We start from the raw sequence: 18,149 nt of genomic DNA on the forward strand, positions 1-18,149 counted from the left end.
CGTTTTCTGTGCGTAAATTCAATTAACAGTAATCTCGTCAATATCTACATGTATTTTATACCTATTTTAATATCAGAGTGCACAGCATTTATTAAGCGTTTTGGGTTAGGTAAGGAAGATTTGCACAATTTCTAGCCGTAGAAAAAAACCAAGTCTTCAGCAATGAGAACGTGCGTCTATGCTTAATAGAAAGAAACACTAAAAAAACAAAAAAAGTAATTCAGACTTATTACGACAAGCTATCATAAAAATGAATTTTTTGGTAATTTTTTTATGTCTTTGATTAAATTCTGAATTATTTATCGATTTTGATTTCTATTGATTGCCTTCTTAAATAAAGATCTAAATGATAGGATATGACAAAAAATGGGGATACTTTATCTGCTGAATAGATTGTACATGTGTAATACAATGGCACAAGCAATAGTCGTCCCAGGGAACTTGATGTGACCTCTGTAATGGGTGCCCAACATCACCCGGCACTAGTACAGATGCGATCATATTCAAGGAAGTTTTGAAGTTTTGCATTTACATAATGGTTTACATATAAACCTCTTACACCGTATTTTTGTAACGTAAATTCCAATTCTTGGAAACAAAGCCAAAAAAAAAATGGCTTCGTTTGTGATTCAGGTATGAAGGTAGCTAGCATTCCAGAAAAATAGCATAACCCGCATAAGAAATTCTTTAAATGAGCAATTTTAAAAGCATTTATTTGAGATATTTAAAGTATTTATAGTATAAATGGGAAAAATTGCCTTTAAATAGGCATTACAAGTTTTCCCAAAAAAATCATATGCCCCAGAGAAAGGGGGGGGGGTTTCCGACCCCCGGACCCCCCCCCCCCCCTCTGGATCCGCAAATGAAGTGCATGTATGTATTAATCTTTTAATTTTCATAAAAGAAGGGACACAACCTGATCCGTTCACTAGATCCGCGCCCCTGATTAACGTAGTCTTATCAATATGCAATATGCCTATACACGGAATTATGTGCGTTACACCCGTACAGTATAGATCGATCACCAACAGAATTCACACATCCGCACCTAAGAGGAAGTTCGAAGGTTACGTCGGGGCCTGGGGAAATGTATCACCACACCGTGTATAGCATGTATATGAATAAAAGCACTGCCTGTACGCCGTTCCCACCGGCTTTTTAAAGACCAGCGTTGCCAGGTGTGAACAGGTGCCCGTTCTTCGGTTTCATGGTAGGTAGGGAACACCTTCATTTCTCGCTTTTTTTCGTTGATATCTTCCTCTCTCTGTCACAGTTGGTTTGTCGCATGCGGCGTTGTGTGTGTTTTGTGTCAGGAATGATAGGAATTTAGCCGGGACTTGTATAGCGGTCCCTGAATTCAGTTTCTGTCAGTCCGTCTGTCGACCTGGGGTGTGACATTGTAGACAGCCTAGGTCTGGGGTAGATCTTTCAATTATGTAGGCGGGATATTCCATGGGTACACTACGATCTGTAATGGACACTAGAATACGTGCATGTATGTTTTGTCAAAGGACTTTAATATACGTTTTACCTGTTGTATATTAAGATTTTATACGAGGCTAGACTAGCTAGGACGGGTACATTACATATACGGGTAGACGAGCCAGACCCGTTAACGTTGATGGTCTAACGACATGTGCAAAGACCGCGTACAAATGTGGTACTGCCAGCACGACAGTGGTCGTATAAAGGACATTTTTTCTCGACCTTTCACATCTTTTACATATATTGCTGTGCTTACTGTGTTATTATGTGACGATAGCTTGGTACGGTACGTGTAACATGTAAGAATGTAAACATAGATTGCGCAATCCATTCAATAGAAAGACTGGTGTAATTCCCCCAGGGAATATACCCAATACCTTTTGCACAGTATTATAAAGTCGTATAATTGCAACTTATTACATCACAATAACAACACGTCACGATGTTTATTTGTCTTTTTAATTTATTCAAGGATCTCAAATAAGCAGGAACATTTAGATGTGTTTTCAATTGTTTGCGTGTGTACCGCCGGGAAAACACGGAAAATAACAAATGATTTTTTTTTATATACATCTTATCATTTTTGGCCTCAAATTTTATTAATTCATATTAATAATATTCAGCGACTCGGTGAAATGAAACGAGACGTATGTCCCGTCTTTATCCTAGCCCTTATTTCCTCGTGTTGTAACTATTCATGTACATGTATTATTACGTTAAGGACTGCTTCTCTATCTGTAAATTTACTTAATTATGTCATTTATTTTGATTGGCTTAGAAGGGTTTCTCTCGGTTGAGCTTATAAACGTAATTATCCGTTTTACGCGGTAAACGTAAATTAATGTGGTCATTCACTTGTTTTCTAAACTCAGCCATAGAGTAATGAAAGGACGGATGTATTGGAGAATTATTCGTTTAGGACGTTTATTTGCAAATTTATTGTAATGCTAATTAACGGTAAAAACCAGATCTACGCCATTCTGGTTTTTCACGAAACGCTTCAATACTTATATACAAACGTTTTCCCTTTCAATACGGATAGAATTGGCTCAATTCTTTACATGGTATAAGGCAAGCTTGTAAAATACACGTTTAAAAATAAGTTACTTCAAAAACAGGAATAATTTTTCCTTATTTTTCATGCACGACAAAGAAACTGACATAATTCTCATCCAATACGTGAAAAATTAAGAGTGAATTCAACAAACAATTTTAATGCTATTACTTGTATTTTGATTCGATCTTTACGACTGTTGTTGGGTGCTACGAATATAAAGACATGTTTCATCCATTGAATCTTTTTGAACATTTAGGTTAAAATGGTCTTTTCAAGAAGAAATGAACGTAACTTTTCATGATTTTGTCCATGTAATTGGGATTCGTATATAATTGCATATGATTGGCAGATATTTAATAGACGGAAGAATATTTATTCTTTTGCTCAATGTGTATGGGCGTTAAAAATCAAAGAACTGAGAGCACAAAGCTACACGTAGCTTTGCTTTTCTGATCTCTTTATCATTGTTCCCTTTATGACTGCTATGCACATTAAGCAAAAACGATTCTCTCTGATGGCCACAGATTGGCACTTATATTATAAAACAATGGATTTTATTTCCATCTTTTAGACAAAGATACATTAAATTCTAATTTTAACAGTTTGGTTGACATATATCTCTGTCTGAACAAGATTAACGATCAACTGTAAATGCGTTTATTATATTAAAACTATACAGATATAAACGGAACTCATTGCAAAGATTACTTTAAATTTCAGGCGGAGCTTTACAAGAAGACACTTCATAAATCCCAAGTTCCCGCCTATTTCCACGTGCCTTACGTAGAGTCCGGCTACCGCTACTCTCAACAACCATGGACGTTTTACATCTACAGCGTTTTCTACAACAACATGGAAACCCTCAACGTATGGACGCACGTCGTGGGATCGCTGGTGATGACGTCACGGCTGTACCAGATCTACATAACCTTTGACCTCCGAGACCCCTACACATGGCCCCTTTTAGCGGCCGTTCTGTCTTTCATGGCAATGTTTGTGACTAGTAGCGCTGCTCACATGTTTTCTCACAAGTCCATGGCGGTGAACTGCTGTATGTTTATGGCCGACTTTGCATGCATTGGTCTCTATGGTTACGGCACGATATTAACGCACTATTATTATTCACTGGACCAATATTTCCTTGATTCAGTTCTACTGAGAAACGTTTTCTACTTCGGTTCAGTGCTGGCTGTTCTTAGCTGTGCCTTTGGCTCCATGTCCAAAGCCATCGTCCATGATCTCAATTCGAAACGACGGACGGCGCTGATAGTGTCCGGATTAGGCTTAATTTACATCCTGTCCAATGTTCCGATCATGCACCGGATTTGGAATTCTGAGTGGACGGACGGAATCGTTCACCACCTAAAACAAATGTCCAGCATGATCGCCGTCTGCTTTTTCTACTCCACCAAGCTTCCCGAGCGCCTGTCCCCAGGGACCTTTGACTTTATCGGCAACAGTCATCAGATCTTTCACATCCTGCTGGTGCTCTGCACTATGAGTCACTTAGACGGCGTCGTCTGGGACATCAAGTTCCGGCAGGCATTCGTAGTCCCTCGGCCTCCACCCTCACTCTGGAATACTTTCGGAATCATCTTTCTTATATGTATAGCGGATCTAGTGACAATAAACTACTTTTACTCCGCTTTTAAAGATCGGACGATGTGCAAAAAACACGAGAATAATAACTAAACTAGATTATATCAGAAGGTCGACACGAGTGACGTTTTAGCATAGATACAGGCATCCAATGTAATAGTTTTAATGTATGCAAGTTTGTACGAGTGACGTTTTAGCATAGATACAGGCATCCAATGCAATAGTTTTAATGTATGTACGTTTGTTATGTGGTTTGCAATCTTTCTGAAAGACTTAAGAAGAGCTGCATATTCTTCCCCTTTACAGGAAGAAATTGATCAAACTGAAATCCGACATGGCTGTAATATTCTGAAGTAAAAAGATCTGCAGTTTTAGAATTCCTCAAATTAGTTTCTGTATTTTCCTAGTTACATGCTGTGGCGGTTATTGTGTATTTATTTACTTCTTTATATATCACAATTTTATATACATACAAGCACCATTTTCTTGCCCGTTAATTATTTTGAACAAAGCTAATGAACTGAGCACATTCCAATAACATTTAGATATTTTATCTTAGTACATGTATATATAAAGACACTGAATGGAAGTGAACAGCAGGCAAAATGCTTGTATATGTTCTCTCCTACAATATATAACATATTCCAATAACAACTTGCCAAAATCAAGACAAACCTTGATTATATAGGGTAATGGCGTCTTTCAGTGACGTTGATGATTTGTGATGTTACGTATTTATGAGGTTTCACACATCGAATTATTATTACTTTTATATACGTATTTTATGGATCTATATAATCTTTTGGGTAATGCAATATATCAGACTGATTTTACTTGTACATGTATACGGTTCTATTCCAAGGGTTGGAGTTTTATACTTGTTGATTAAATATTTAAACAGTTACTCAAGAGTGCTTCTTCTTCTTTTGGGGTAATTTATGTATTAAAAATATGTCTAAACGTGTAATGAATAATATTTATCATAATTACTTACACATACTTTATTGATCATCGTTTGAACCCACAACATTTCTATCCGATTTACCGCTTCATAGGTATGGAATATTTTACTTCATTGGCAAATTACCCCGGAATTATATATCCGAGAATGGCACGAATTCCTCGTCAAAAATTTATTTACATTTATGCTTAATCTTTCTGGGATAATTTACGCGATTAAATAATACTGATAACTACCTGGACTAGCCCGATACAGTTCTATATCACGCAGTATTGGAATCAATCAATTAAATTACCAGTTCGTGCATTTATCGTCGCCCACTTTCAATTCTTTATTCACTCAAGACCAGTTCACTGGTATTGGAGGTACAAATTCAGTATATACAAATGTACACAAAACAGTCAAGGATCACATGTAAAGAAGAAGTCATAAAGATAAAAAAAAAGTTGAGTTTACAATACAGGCGGGTGTTAAAATTTGTTCTTGGAAGAACAGACTTTGAAAATTATCAAACAGATATTTTCACTATTTTTTTTAAACAGTTAAAGGGACTTGGACACGATTTGAGCTCAAAATTTCAAATTATTTACCCCATTTTTACTGTTTAGAATGGTTAATATGGGTATTTTTTAATGCTTTATCAAAATTTGAAAGTCAGATATTAAGTTATAAGCAAGATACAGAGTTTTGAATTCTCTGTTTTGTAAACAAAGCTCGAGCCTTGTTATTGTTTACATGTGTTTTATTGTTATAAGTGTCATGCTGTAAATTTAGAATTTACTGGGTGGGTGTAAATACAAAATTTACAACATGACAACGTTGTTATGTTGTAAATTTTGTATTTACACCCACCCAGTAAATTCTAAATTTACAACATGACATAAGTTTCAATCAAATGTTGCTTTCTTCTATTTATGATATATTATAAAAACACTTTAAACAAGTTTCCCTTGTTTCTTACGAGTTATTTAGCCAAAGAAATGGTAATGCCATATATACTTTACACTATTTGTAAACAAATATAAGACTCGAGCTTTGTTTACATAACAATGAATTCTTACATATATATCTCTCTTATAACTTAAATTATAACATTAAAATTTTGGTCAATCATTCAAAACGTGCAAGTAAACAATTCTATATCTAAAAAAATAACAAATAAAATTTTGATCTAAAATCGTGTCGAAGTCCCTTTAAGGAGGCTTAATGGTCTATAGATCTGACTTAAACTTTGACATAATATCTATGTCATAGTATAGGTCAGATTATGTCATATAAGTCATACTATGATAATTTTGGCCATATAAACTATCATTTGGTAAAGAACAAAAATTAGAAATATTTCAACTCTAAAATAAGATTCTTTTCCTATATCTTAATATTTACCGAATTATTCTTCGTAAGGAGATTAAAATAGTCTAAAAATGGCCACGACCATCGAGTCCTCTTAAAAACAATCTGGAGAGGAATATTTATACATAATATATTTATAATATAAATAATACCAAAAAGAACACAATCAACCTTATCAAAACACACATATTCAATTGGAACCACAATACATGTATTTAGTCAGTATTTACAAATTTCAAAAGCGTATCTTTCACGAAAACAATTATCGCCTCAAAATATTCAAAGAATGATTTCCTATTAAATACGTTTATACTGGTATATTTTTCAGAAACTGTACAATTAATCAAATATTAAATTATCGACTTAATTTCATTTCGTACAATTATACAAACCGCGCTTGCGCCGCACACAACGATATTTGCTTCTTTGGTGAAATGTATTGGACTAGACTACGTTACATTCGAATAGTGTTATCACAGACAAGGACTCTGAAAGATGTAAATATATATACAGTTAAATTGTCCCAATGATAGTCTGATGACAAACGTTGCAAAATCAAAATAAAAGGTTGACTCTGTTGTTTCTTTATGAATGATCTATTGAACTAATAGTTTATTTCAAACATTTTTTGACTACAAGTCTTCAATAATTCAAGTTTTGGGAAACTGATATGGAGTGTTTCGTTCTCAGATCCTTAGAATAATACTTGACACAAAATGTACCATGTACCAAATGTACTAAACGTTTTTCTCCCAAATGTTTCGGTTGTCGTCATCAACTTAACGGGAGCCTCGATTATCTTATATTGGACACCCTTTCCCCGTATTCACTGTATTAACGCGAACGTTGGTCAGATGTAGAGAAAACGGTCTCTGGCCAAGTGCGGCCGTGACGTAACAGTATACACGACGAAGCCCGGGGGTAGAGGTCAGAGTCCGGCTACTTGGGGTGAAGAACCACTGCATAGAGCGGTGTCCGTATGTACTGGAGCCCTGTGATAATCTACATACCATACAACAGCTACCAACCCCCACTGACAGAGGCTACTCAATCATTGCAATTCTTCAAAGGTAAAATGTCTTTGCAAAACATTACCATTACGATACTAAATTCATCGATATCATAAAAGGTCCATTAATGCAATACTTGCAGTTTGATTGTTTTCTGTTTGTAGATGGTTCTGCTCAAGAAGACCCTTCATAAATCCCAGGTTCCCGCCTATTTCCACGTGCCTTACGTAGAGTCCGGCTACCGCTACTCTCAACAACCATGGACGTTTTACATCTACAGCGTTTTCTACAACAACATGGAAACCCTCAACGTCTGGACGCACTTCGTGGGATCGCTGGTAATGACGTCACGGCTATACCAGATCTACGTCATCTTTGGCCTTCTGGATCCTCATACCTGGCCGCTACTTGCAGGAACTCTTTCTTTCCTGGCTACCTATCTGGCGAGCAGTGTTGCCCACATGTTCTCACACAAATCAAAGGAAGTCAACTGTTGTATGTTTATGATAGACTTTGCTTGCATCGGTCTGTTTGGATTCGGCACCATTCTTAGTCACTATCACTATTCTGTGTTTCTACATGTATTGAAGACTTCTTCATTTTGGCAGATCCTACACGTGGGTACCTTTTTGTCGGTCCTCTGCTGCACGTGCGGTGCTATGTCAAAAGTAGTGGTGAACGAGCCCCACTCCAAACACCGGGGCCTTCTAACCGTAATTGGGGTTGGGCTGTTGTACCTCCTGTCCATTGTCCCTATTGCCAACCGGATGCTGAATTCAGAGACCACGGCAGGGATTCATCACCATGGCAATCAGATGTTTCACATGGTCGCCACGGGATTCTTTTTCACGACTAGGATTCCCGAGCGTCTCTTCCCAGGCACGTTTGATTTCCTTGGAAACAGTCACCAGGTGTTCCATTTGTTGATGATCCAGGCTTCCGAGAGTCACGTGAATGGGGTCATTTGGGACATGCTATTCCGTCAAACGTTTAGACTCCCGCGGGTGACGCCCTCGTTTTGGAGTACGTTTGGCCCGATTCTCACAATATCATTAATCGATGTCCTCGTTATACGTCTCTTCTATATCGCATTCAAAAAGAAGATCACTAAGCATCGCAACATTCTCTGTTTAAACAACAACACTTCCAAACAAAATTAGAGCCATGTTTTGATGCTTTCACTTCTTTTTTCATCATTAAAAGAAAAACAAAACGTTTATCATGGTATAATATAAAGTTTAATGTAACAAAACGTCAGTTTTAATCCAACACTGGTCCCTATCCCACAAAAAGCTTTGAAAATTAAAAGTAATACTTCAAATAAGTATAAATATTAAACAAATACCGTGTATATACAAATTGTAACCATTTTACACAGTCTTACTGAGTAAAACATCAGAATCCCTGACAGTCTGAGGAGTATGTAGTGTTCCAAGCTGTGAAGCTTGTAATGTTTACGGGCCTATGAAGTAAAATGTGTTCGTTGGGGATTCTGTTGAGAGTTTTAATTAAGATTGTGGCATTTATTTTTCAATGGCCCATTTTTAGGCAGACATTTTAACACTGGGATAAGAATAAATAATTGTCACATTGTTCTTGTATACAACAAGACTGGGTCCTCTCCTATGCCTTGGAAGGTTTTGTTCTATTGAAACTTTTGTAGTGACCTGTTACTTGTTCCAATTATTATCCAAAAAGAAATATGTGTTGATCCCCATTAGCTGGATCTGTGAATTGATATGTTTAACTTTAATTTAGAACTTATACATGTCCTTTTCACAACAAGCTCAAAGTAAAAATAAATAAAGTCTTCATCAATCTTCAACAGTCATAAGTTTCTCACAATGGATAAATCAATTAAATTGTTCCATAAAAAGTACCCTGATATCAATCTGTTTTTACAGACTAACAGCAGATGAATCTGTCACGCCACACAATTACCAAAATGTCTCACATAAACAAACCATTCTCTCTTTCAAACAGTTCCTCTCTTCATTTCATAAAGAGACAATCTGGGATCATTGCTGGAACAGATTGTTCTGTTGATCATAACACAAACCATCTTGGTTCAGTAACATTTTCCCATGTTTCTTTATACAGCTTTTAAATGTGTATGAGAAAAAGAATTTCAAGTATAATACACATGCATTTAAATGTATATATTATTATAATATCTTAAGAGTGTTATAAATATTGATACTATTAAAATTTGAACCAACATTCATTATATTTTGCAGTTTTAATTTGTTTATGGTAGGTGAGGGGGGTGTTTCTGATTCAGTCCTAATTTGTGAATTTCTTTCAATCTCAACCCTGGGATGTTCGAGTGTTTGTGTATTGATTTTATTTGAGAATCAATCTGACTAACTGAAATACCGCAAAAACAACAACTTCTACCTTTGCTCAAAAAAATCCAGCGATCAAAAGTGGGATAGACAAACTGTGAATGGAAACTCATGCCTCATCAAATACAGCTCAACATGATTAAACAAACTGTTAATATACAGAAATCACCTATACCAGGTACAAAAATAAATAACAAACATAAAAAATCTTAATAAAAATAGCTCTGAATAAAAATCAAGAAATGTTGATATACTTATCTTGGTCCAAGTGAAAGTATTTTCCATTCTATCTGTATTTATCATGTAAACATTGATAACTTGTGATTAAAGGAGCTCACTTTACACATGTTCAACATAAAAATATCAACAGTTTCTTTGCAAACTGGAATGTTAACATCTTAAAAATTACATTCTGCCACCAGTCCTGCTACATGATGGCAGTAGTACCAAGCTTGACCTCTAGATTACACATACTACTAGCATTGCACTTGTTAACATAATGTAACAATAAAACTACTTGTATTTACAAAGGCCAATAATTCCTACAGACTCTTTAAGTTTCAGACTTCATTTCATTTATTTCATATCTCCACACAATATGCCTTTCACACCTGAGATAATCACAAACTCACTACGAGATTTTGGCAAGGTAAATTAGAGGTCAAAATGGCCCTCACAATCTCTAAAACATGATAAAATAAACTAATAACCAAGTACAAATATTCCCCCAGTTTAGATAGTTGATTTGTCAGTGTAGATGGATTTTCAGATTTACAAAACAAAAACAGAACAAAATGATCATTTTAACTAAGAACAGAACTTCCAGGAAGTTCTGAATTCTACTATTTTTTATCATGATAAATGTTTAAATATTCACACCCAGAGACATACCATGGGTGATTTTATGACACTTATATAATAAAGTAACCTAGAAGCACCATATATATTGAAGGACACAATGTACTGTTTAAATTGCTCCAACATCAAACATTCATACACTTCATAAAATATAGTCCCATGAGCTTTTCCCCTCATACACTTTTTAAAATAAAGTCCCATGAGCTTTTTTCCCAATCTTAATGTACAATGAGTGATGCGTGTTCAACAAGCACCTGTTGAGATTCGGCGGCTGTTGACCTCTCACTGACTAGACAATGTTAATTCAGACCTACGAATCGCGCTGATCAGCTCAGCTTTCCAATCTCCAGCTTCCTGAAGACTTCCGCCGCCGTGAAGATACAGGAATCCAGAATTCCGGCCACGGTGAACGTTCCTCCAACAATGGCGCAGACCTACGGTGATAAAATAAAGTGATGTGTATGTTCTTATATCTATCTTATGCTTAAGAACTAACATTAAGGAACTTTGACTGTCTCTGAGTTTTTAACACAGTGAGATTGACTAAAGTGTTTAAACACAGAGCAATCCACAGATAAAAGTGCAAAATGTTATAGAGCTCATTTTAAAACACAGTTGATTTTCCCACTTGGTGACAGTCTTGTTTTTGTCAGCAGCTTGCTAAATCCAGATGCCCCTTGCTTTACCGGCATCAAAGACATACTGCCGTCTACCCACGCATTTAAACCAAATTAGAGCTGGCTGGATCACTTTGCCGGCATCAAGTAAATGCAGCCATCTTAACAATTATTCTGCATGTTAAACTCTTCAGTAATTATTCACATAGGTACATGCATGAATATGTTTAAATCATATCGATACATTTACTTCATCAACTCTCCCTCGTCTCTCTCTCATTCAAGTCATGAGAGGTGAACGTGTGAATATCTTAACTTCGCCTTTTACAATCTGATTGGGCAAGAGACAGTCAAAATTATTCATCGGTGAAGATGTTACAGCATAGCTTGTGTGTGGTTCACTGACCTGTATGGGGTTCAGGCTTCAACCCAGAAAAAAGTCAATACTAATTAAGTGCGTTCTAATTAGCACAATCAGCTGCAACTTTAACGACATAAAAAATTCAGCGCAAAAATCTTTTTAAAAAAGCTAGGCATATCTTCTTAAATCTGATAAAACCCTGCCTTGCTCATCTTCACAATGTCATGGTTTTGTGATTATAGAACTCCATACAAACTGCGTGGAGTTGTGTAATCCCAAACCTAACATTGCAAAGATGTAATTTGCTTAGCCAGCTAGTTCTCTCTCTCTCTCTCTCTCTCTCTCTCTCTCTCTCTCTCTCTCTCTCTCATTGACTCGCACCAGTGGGAAAATCAGCTATATTTTAAAACGAGTTATATGCTAAAATCATCAATCAAAGACAAAATCTTTACTCAGGAAATAAAGCCTTGTTTTAAATTAAATTGATAACCATCTTCAGAATTAGTAAATATTTTTAGCCATAGCTTACTGTTGTGAGGAATGTGTAGAATGGTTTCCTCTTTTCTTTGTATCTGACTGTGATAGGACTGAGATCGTAGCGGAACCAAATGGCCGGCATCATTCGCCCTCCGTGGCCATACTGAACAACATCCTTAAATAAAGGAAGTGTACCAACATCAGTCTTAATGACCCATGCAGTTAATTCTCATTGTGCAGTGAATGAAGGTGACATAACCAACATTCATGTTGCTCATTAATCAGCATCTTTTTAACTTACAGGAAACGAGAGAAAATAAACTGAAGAATGAACAGAACTTCCTGTGGGTCTTAAACTGAAGAATGAACAGAACTTCCTGTGGGTCTTACCCTGTAGGAGAAGGTGTACTGGTACGGATAGCGTAAGTTTCCTCTTGAATCCTCGTACACGGACGGCACAATCTTCACAATATAATCATGTGTAGCAATTGCTGTAAAATACATGCACAAACTAGTGAAAACTTTTAAATTCCATCAAGATTTTCTTCAAGACTATTTTGCTTTCAAAATCATTCGTGACAATTCAAAATTCTCTTGTTGCACAAGCTGATTATGCGTTCTACACCAACCTTGAGATTTGGTTTTATCTAAGCCTTCCAATGGATTAAATGATCCTGAGACATCCTGGAATAGAGAGGTGTTTGTCTTTACACAAACTGATCCACATTAATAATAAGACACACATTACTTTCTGCCTTACAATAATATCCTTACTCCCAGCTTACAAGTGACCTGTAAATTGTCCTTTACAATATTCTCTCAGCAATTAAATCATCTTTTATCTTTAAAACAAAACAGGGGTAAATTAGTAAATATCCCATTATTTATTTAACTTTTTTGTGACTCCTTACTTTTCCCTCCTGTAGATCCATTCCAAATCGGACTTTGTGGATAATATGCGTCATGTCTGGATTATCGGGCTGACTTTCTGCTGAGTGTGTGGAAACATGGAAATTACCGGGCACCTGTTGAGTACAGTAAGACATCATACAATGAATAAAGAACCAAACTGTTTAGTATGGATATCCATAAGGTTATAAGATATCAAATATAACAAAAAAATTCTGGTAAAAACATGACTGGTCTCAGCCTTTACAAGATAACAGCCAGACATCTAACAATGAATCTAAACCCAGACTGGTCTCGGTGTTGTCATCCAATAAAATAACAGTAAGACATTTCAAAATGAATCTGAAACCAGGCTTGTGTCAGCACTGTCTGTCATCTATCAGGATATCAAATCTCTACAGAGAAATCCCAATCAGAATGGTCAGACAATGTGATGTGAATTCTGACCCATTTTTCTGCTAGCACTGTCATTTACAAAAAAGAGTTCAAATGTTACCTAGTGAAAATACAGAAAGACTGAGTGTACATACACAAAAATACCCTGCTATATTAAATTTAAGATTTCTGTATTGTCAAGAAGACATCATAATATACTAATCTCTTGTTAATAGTTGATGAATCAAGGGTTTCACTGCTTTTATGTGGAACCCATTTAATTGTCAAAAAAAATTTCAAGCACACATACTTTTGTTTTGGTTGCAAAGAAAATATGTCTTTTCAATTGGGTTAAAAACGAGACTCTTTTATAGTGTCAGCATGTTCTTGATACACATTATCATTCAACTGCTTTGATTGCAGTTAATTAATCAAGCCTCCAAGTATTACAATCAAGATGCCTGATCAATGATCATCACCTTATTAATGAGAAAATGAGACTCCATCCTACAGCCATTCCCTCCGTTGACCTCAAACTTCTGAGTATTGTCCTGGAAGCCCACTTCATGCCTGCCCATGTCATCCTGAATGTCCAGTCCTAGATCTATAACAGATCAACAAGGAGTTAGACTCAACAGCACCAAATAAACGCCAAAATTTTTCTTTATAAAATTCATTATTGAAAAAAAAATGATAACTGTAAATTGGTTATTTTAGGCGAGTACTTAATTCTGTGATTTTGTCGATTTGTATCAATTTGCCAGAATATGTGATCACTGGTGCCAAACTTGAGTTTCATACTGTTAACAACTCTCAGAAAAACAAAGCAAGATTTTAAAACCTGTAAATGATTATTTTCTCAACATTCCCCAGTTTTTTCTTGCATTTACCGTTGTTAGGAATTTACAGTAAGTGGAATGTTCATCGAGATATTTGGCAACTGATATACTTACATTTACAGTTTAAATTAGGCAGAGTCAGGTTGATGAAGACAGGAATTTTCTCTGAGTGTTTCACAGGATCTTCTACCGTCAATTCACTGACTCTGTGAACAAAAATATCATCATTCTCTTTGTCTCAGTTAATCCGAGAGGGTATGCCTCCTGTTGAATGTTTTCTTAACATGGCTATTTTCACATTAATAGAAACCACTTGCATAATGATAAAGATTTTATAATACATGTATATAGTTCACCAATATCAGATGCAACTTTTTTTTTTAAATTACATTGAATAATAAGTTCACAACTTCGTAAACTTACACATCATGAGTGATGAACAGTGAAAGCTCGGACAGGAACAGGAACAAAATGAAGAGGACGCTAAAGATTGAGATACACGCCCCGGTCAGTGTGGGCTGGGTAAGATCCTTGGGTACCTTCCTGTAGATGTCAAACCTAAAGAATACAAAAAACAGACGATGAATAGCTACAATATACAGAGGAAGTGTATAGCAGAAGTCACACCTGAAGAAAAAATCAAACAATGAATTATTAAAACACAGAGGAAGAACTACACCAGATTTGTCTCCTTTCTCTTTAACCATGTTTACCGGTAAAAAGGTCAATTCCATTATAAGGCCATTAAGGGTATGTAGTCCCTATTGTGGAAGCTTGAAATTTGGCAAATTGGATATACTAAGGGATCAATCTCCAATACAGTTAGTTTACAGAAAAACTTGGTGACCAAAAGATGCAACTTATGTATTCTTTTATTTCTTTTAAAGATTTGCAATATCGAAATATATTTTTTCATTTATGTATATTTATGTCTGATTTGGGATACTGTTAGATAGAATGTTCTATCATTAAAACACTAGATGTCTTATAGACCATGTTTAACGATAAAATTCTACTCATAAACTCGAAAATAAAAAAATATACTGCGCTGTATCTTGCCTTAACTTTCAAATGATTGGTTTCAAATACCTACAATGTTGCTTTTTTATAATCCCATTTTACCACATTAACTGTTTTTGCAATGGAATCACTGCCACTTTTAACATCACGTTAACAAATTTGCTGTTTACAGTCACCATGTTAATGATAAAATTTGAGAGATTCCTAGTGCAATTTCCGACAAAATGGCAGGCAAATTAAAACGTGTATATAAACAAAGTGCCTTGGTACAACCCATTAAATAGATATTTTGTGGACTTAACTACATATGCATGTTCCAAAAGGTTTGTAATGTATAAAAATGTGTTTTCCCCCTGCAGATTACTTTTAACAGACATTAACGCAAAGCAGATCCACTTCGAGGCTGCTGCAGTACAAGTATATAGGACGAATTCTTACTGTGACCTGAGCATAGTCTGGTCACGGTAAGATTGCTCTTTCTAGGATACTGTACCCCAACTGGCTATAAATATCTTAATTTGGTCCAACCACATTATTTTAAGATAACAATAAAAGAAGTTGTGCATCTTAAACAGTATTCATGCATATTCTGTGCCTTTTTTTAAATTCAAAATAACATTGTTAAATTTGCAGAAAACAGTAAAAGCTCATCAAATAAAATCCATGAAAATATACCGGTATATTAATAATCTATCAATGTCCAAGTGATTCCTTGATCACTTTCTTAGTAGTAATGAGGGGATTATGCACATTATATTTCAGTATATAGGTAAAGCAGATGTCTACTCTGACAAGTTATCAGAACAAGTTACAAATCAGGTAATTCTTTAGTGGTCACTCAGATCAGTCTGCTGTCAAAACTTTTCAACTTTTCCATTGGATATAAAAAGCTTGCACTTTGTGTATGCAACTTCTAAGATCACAACTAAAATTTGTTTTTTAGATTCATTTTACCTTCTAATGTCGAACTGCATCTTTCAGATTGTATGTTTACTGCATCAAATTAGCAGTAACAGCTGCCTGCGAGAAATAATGCAACGTGAACGGTTTACAACGGAACCGGAAACACGTTCGTGAAATAATTTCATTGGTCAAATTATTGTTGTGATAAAACAAATGCTGGAACCGGACTTGTCCAACCTTCTATTATTCGCAATACATTTTTTTCACTTCCTTTATCGTGTTTTTAGAGTGGTGTACAGAAATTACGAAACCTTATTTCAAAGATTTTTTTTTCCTTTCTCAAAATAAATCCTTCAGACAATCCTTCGCAATAGATACGCGGAAGAAGAGAGGGGCACATGTACCTGTCGTTATATATATTTTGTCACAACAAAAAATATTTACCCTCTACCTAATAATATGAAAAAAAATATATACTTATATATCGTCAGGTGCCTGTGGGGAGGGAGAAGGTAGGGAGTCCAGATTACCAACCCTGTCAGAATTTTTAAATATATGTAAACTTCTACGAAACATACCTTGGCTTTGATTACATCTATAAGTTCTGTATTTTAAACAATAAAATCAAAAACATTATTTTTTTGAAATGAAAAATATCGAAATGATTTTTTTCGGGGAGTCGGGTAAGGATGGCGAGGATAGATTCCCTGGGTTCGCCCTGCAATATATTCATGGCTTAAATCCGAAATATATCAACAACAAAAAATGGGCGAATATCATATATATCATATATATATAAGCATAAGACAGGTAAAGTGTCTGTATCAAAATGGATTAGATATTGAAAAATAAAAATATCAACACATCTGATAATTGTTTTAAAAATTCGTTTGCAAACGATGTACATGTATATATGTTATAATGTCATTGTTTAGAACATCAATGTCTTTTATAGAACGAGTGGGTCTGTGATCCATATATTTGATATATTTATAGTCTAATTATGATCTAATGGGAAACGCAACACAAACCTAGAGTGATGGCCCATTGTACAATTAGAAAAATCATTTCAAAAACTTACCTATTAACCAACTTACTAAAGAATTTAGATTTAGATGTATTCTGTAATATTTTTTGGGTGTGTGTGTGTGTGTGTGTGTGTGTGTGTGTGTGTGTGTGTGTGTGTGTGTGTGTGTGTGTGTGTGTGTGTGAGGGGGGGGGGGGGGTATCGTTAAAACCATTGACCAGGCATACTGTATAAGGGACCATTTATTGAACTTAAGACATCTTTCACATTTTTGTGTGTACATGTATATATACTGACTTGAGATAGATTATTTTTAACAGAGTTTGATTTGATGTTTCTGTCGTAAAACATGTAGGCTACTTCAGAAATATACATGTAACAAAAACCCAGCATTTTCAAATTTAACAAAGAGCCAAAGGGTACGACACGATTCCGACGAAGATTATGATAATGTAACTGATAAAGAAACTCGTGTTGATCAAAACCAAAATTCAAAGATTGGAAGAGAATCAAACAAATTTTTAAAAATTTCGTCTGGCAAACTGAAATTTCAAGAAAAGTTTGATACCTGGAAGTATTATTGCATTTCTATTGGTAAGGTGTAGTTAAGAGAAACTAAAATACAAATGTAAGCCCAATTCATGTGATAGAACGAAAATGTCTATGACTGACTACTGTGGTGAAAGTACCGGTATTTTATTATACTTGCCTACGTAACAATTGACTTAATATTAATGTTCAATTCCTAGTAGCAGAGGAGAAGTTTTTAAAAGAGTTGCTCTATATTTACAACATGATCCCAAAAAAATAAAAATCCACCCTCACACATGAACCCTGACCACTTATGGATGCTTCATTTGGTCAAGACAATTATTGCAATTTTCAGAGAAAAATCTGGAACTGTTAACGCACGACGGACGAAAACAGATAATGAGAAATATGACGTTAAATGA

At 35.4% G+C, this 18,149-nt stretch overlaps 3 protein-coding genes across 4 annotated transcripts; 2 read left to right on the forward strand and 1 right to left on the reverse strand.

Moving 5' to 3' along the window:
• Nucleotides 1–882: 882 nt before the first annotated feature.
• On the forward strand, nt 883–5,045 carry LOC128182469 (membrane progestin receptor alpha-like). Of its 2 annotated transcripts, XR_008243424.1 has the most exons (3): nt 883–1,210; nt 3,263–4,285; nt 4,350–5,045. XR_008243424.1 is itself a non-coding variant. In XM_052851102.1 (2 exons), exons 1-2 carry the CDS (start codon nt 1,208–1,210, stop codon nt 4,232–4,234), a joined length of 975 nt encoding a protein of 324 aa, XP_052707062.1. In that variant the 5' UTR covers nt 883–1,207; the 3' UTR covers nt 4,235–5,045. The 2 variants fall into 2 exon arrangements, 1 of the variants encoding a protein (XP_052707062.1); XM_052851102.1 differs by having other exon boundaries at nt 3,263–5,045.
• Nucleotides 5,046–7,313: 2,268 nt separating this feature from the next.
• LOC128180353 (membrane progestin receptor beta-like) lies at nt 7,314–9,692 on the forward strand. The gene has a single exon (XM_052848393.1). The coding sequence runs from the start codon at nt 7,630–7,632 to the stop codon at nt 8,623–8,625; it is 996 nt and encodes a 331-aa protein (XP_052704353.1). The 5' UTR covers nt 7,314–7,629; the 3' UTR covers nt 8,626–9,692.
• LOC128180354 (endoplasmic reticulum-Golgi intermediate compartment protein 1-like) lies at nt 8,681–16,350 on the reverse strand. Its single transcript, XM_052848394.1, has 9 exons — nt 16,221–16,350; nt 14,670–14,804; nt 14,361–14,452; nt 13,887–14,011; nt 13,035–13,148; nt 12,753–12,807; nt 12,514–12,614; nt 12,176–12,298; nt 8,681–11,102 (listed from the first exon to the last, which is right to left on the reverse strand). Exons 1-9 carry the CDS (start codon nt 16,238–16,240, stop codon nt 10,995–10,997), a joined length of 873 nt encoding a protein of 290 aa, XP_052704354.1. The 5' UTR covers nt 16,241–16,350; the 3' UTR covers nt 8,681–10,994.
• Nucleotides 16,351–18,149: the final 1,799 nt, after the last annotated feature.

This window comes from Crassostrea angulata, chromosome 4 (assembly GCF_025612915.1).
Source record: "Crassostrea angulata isolate pt1a10 chromosome 4, ASM2561291v2, whole genome shotgun sequence".
NCBI classification, from domain to species: domain Eukaryota; kingdom Metazoa; phylum Mollusca; class Bivalvia; order Ostreida; family Ostreidae; genus Magallana; species Magallana angulata.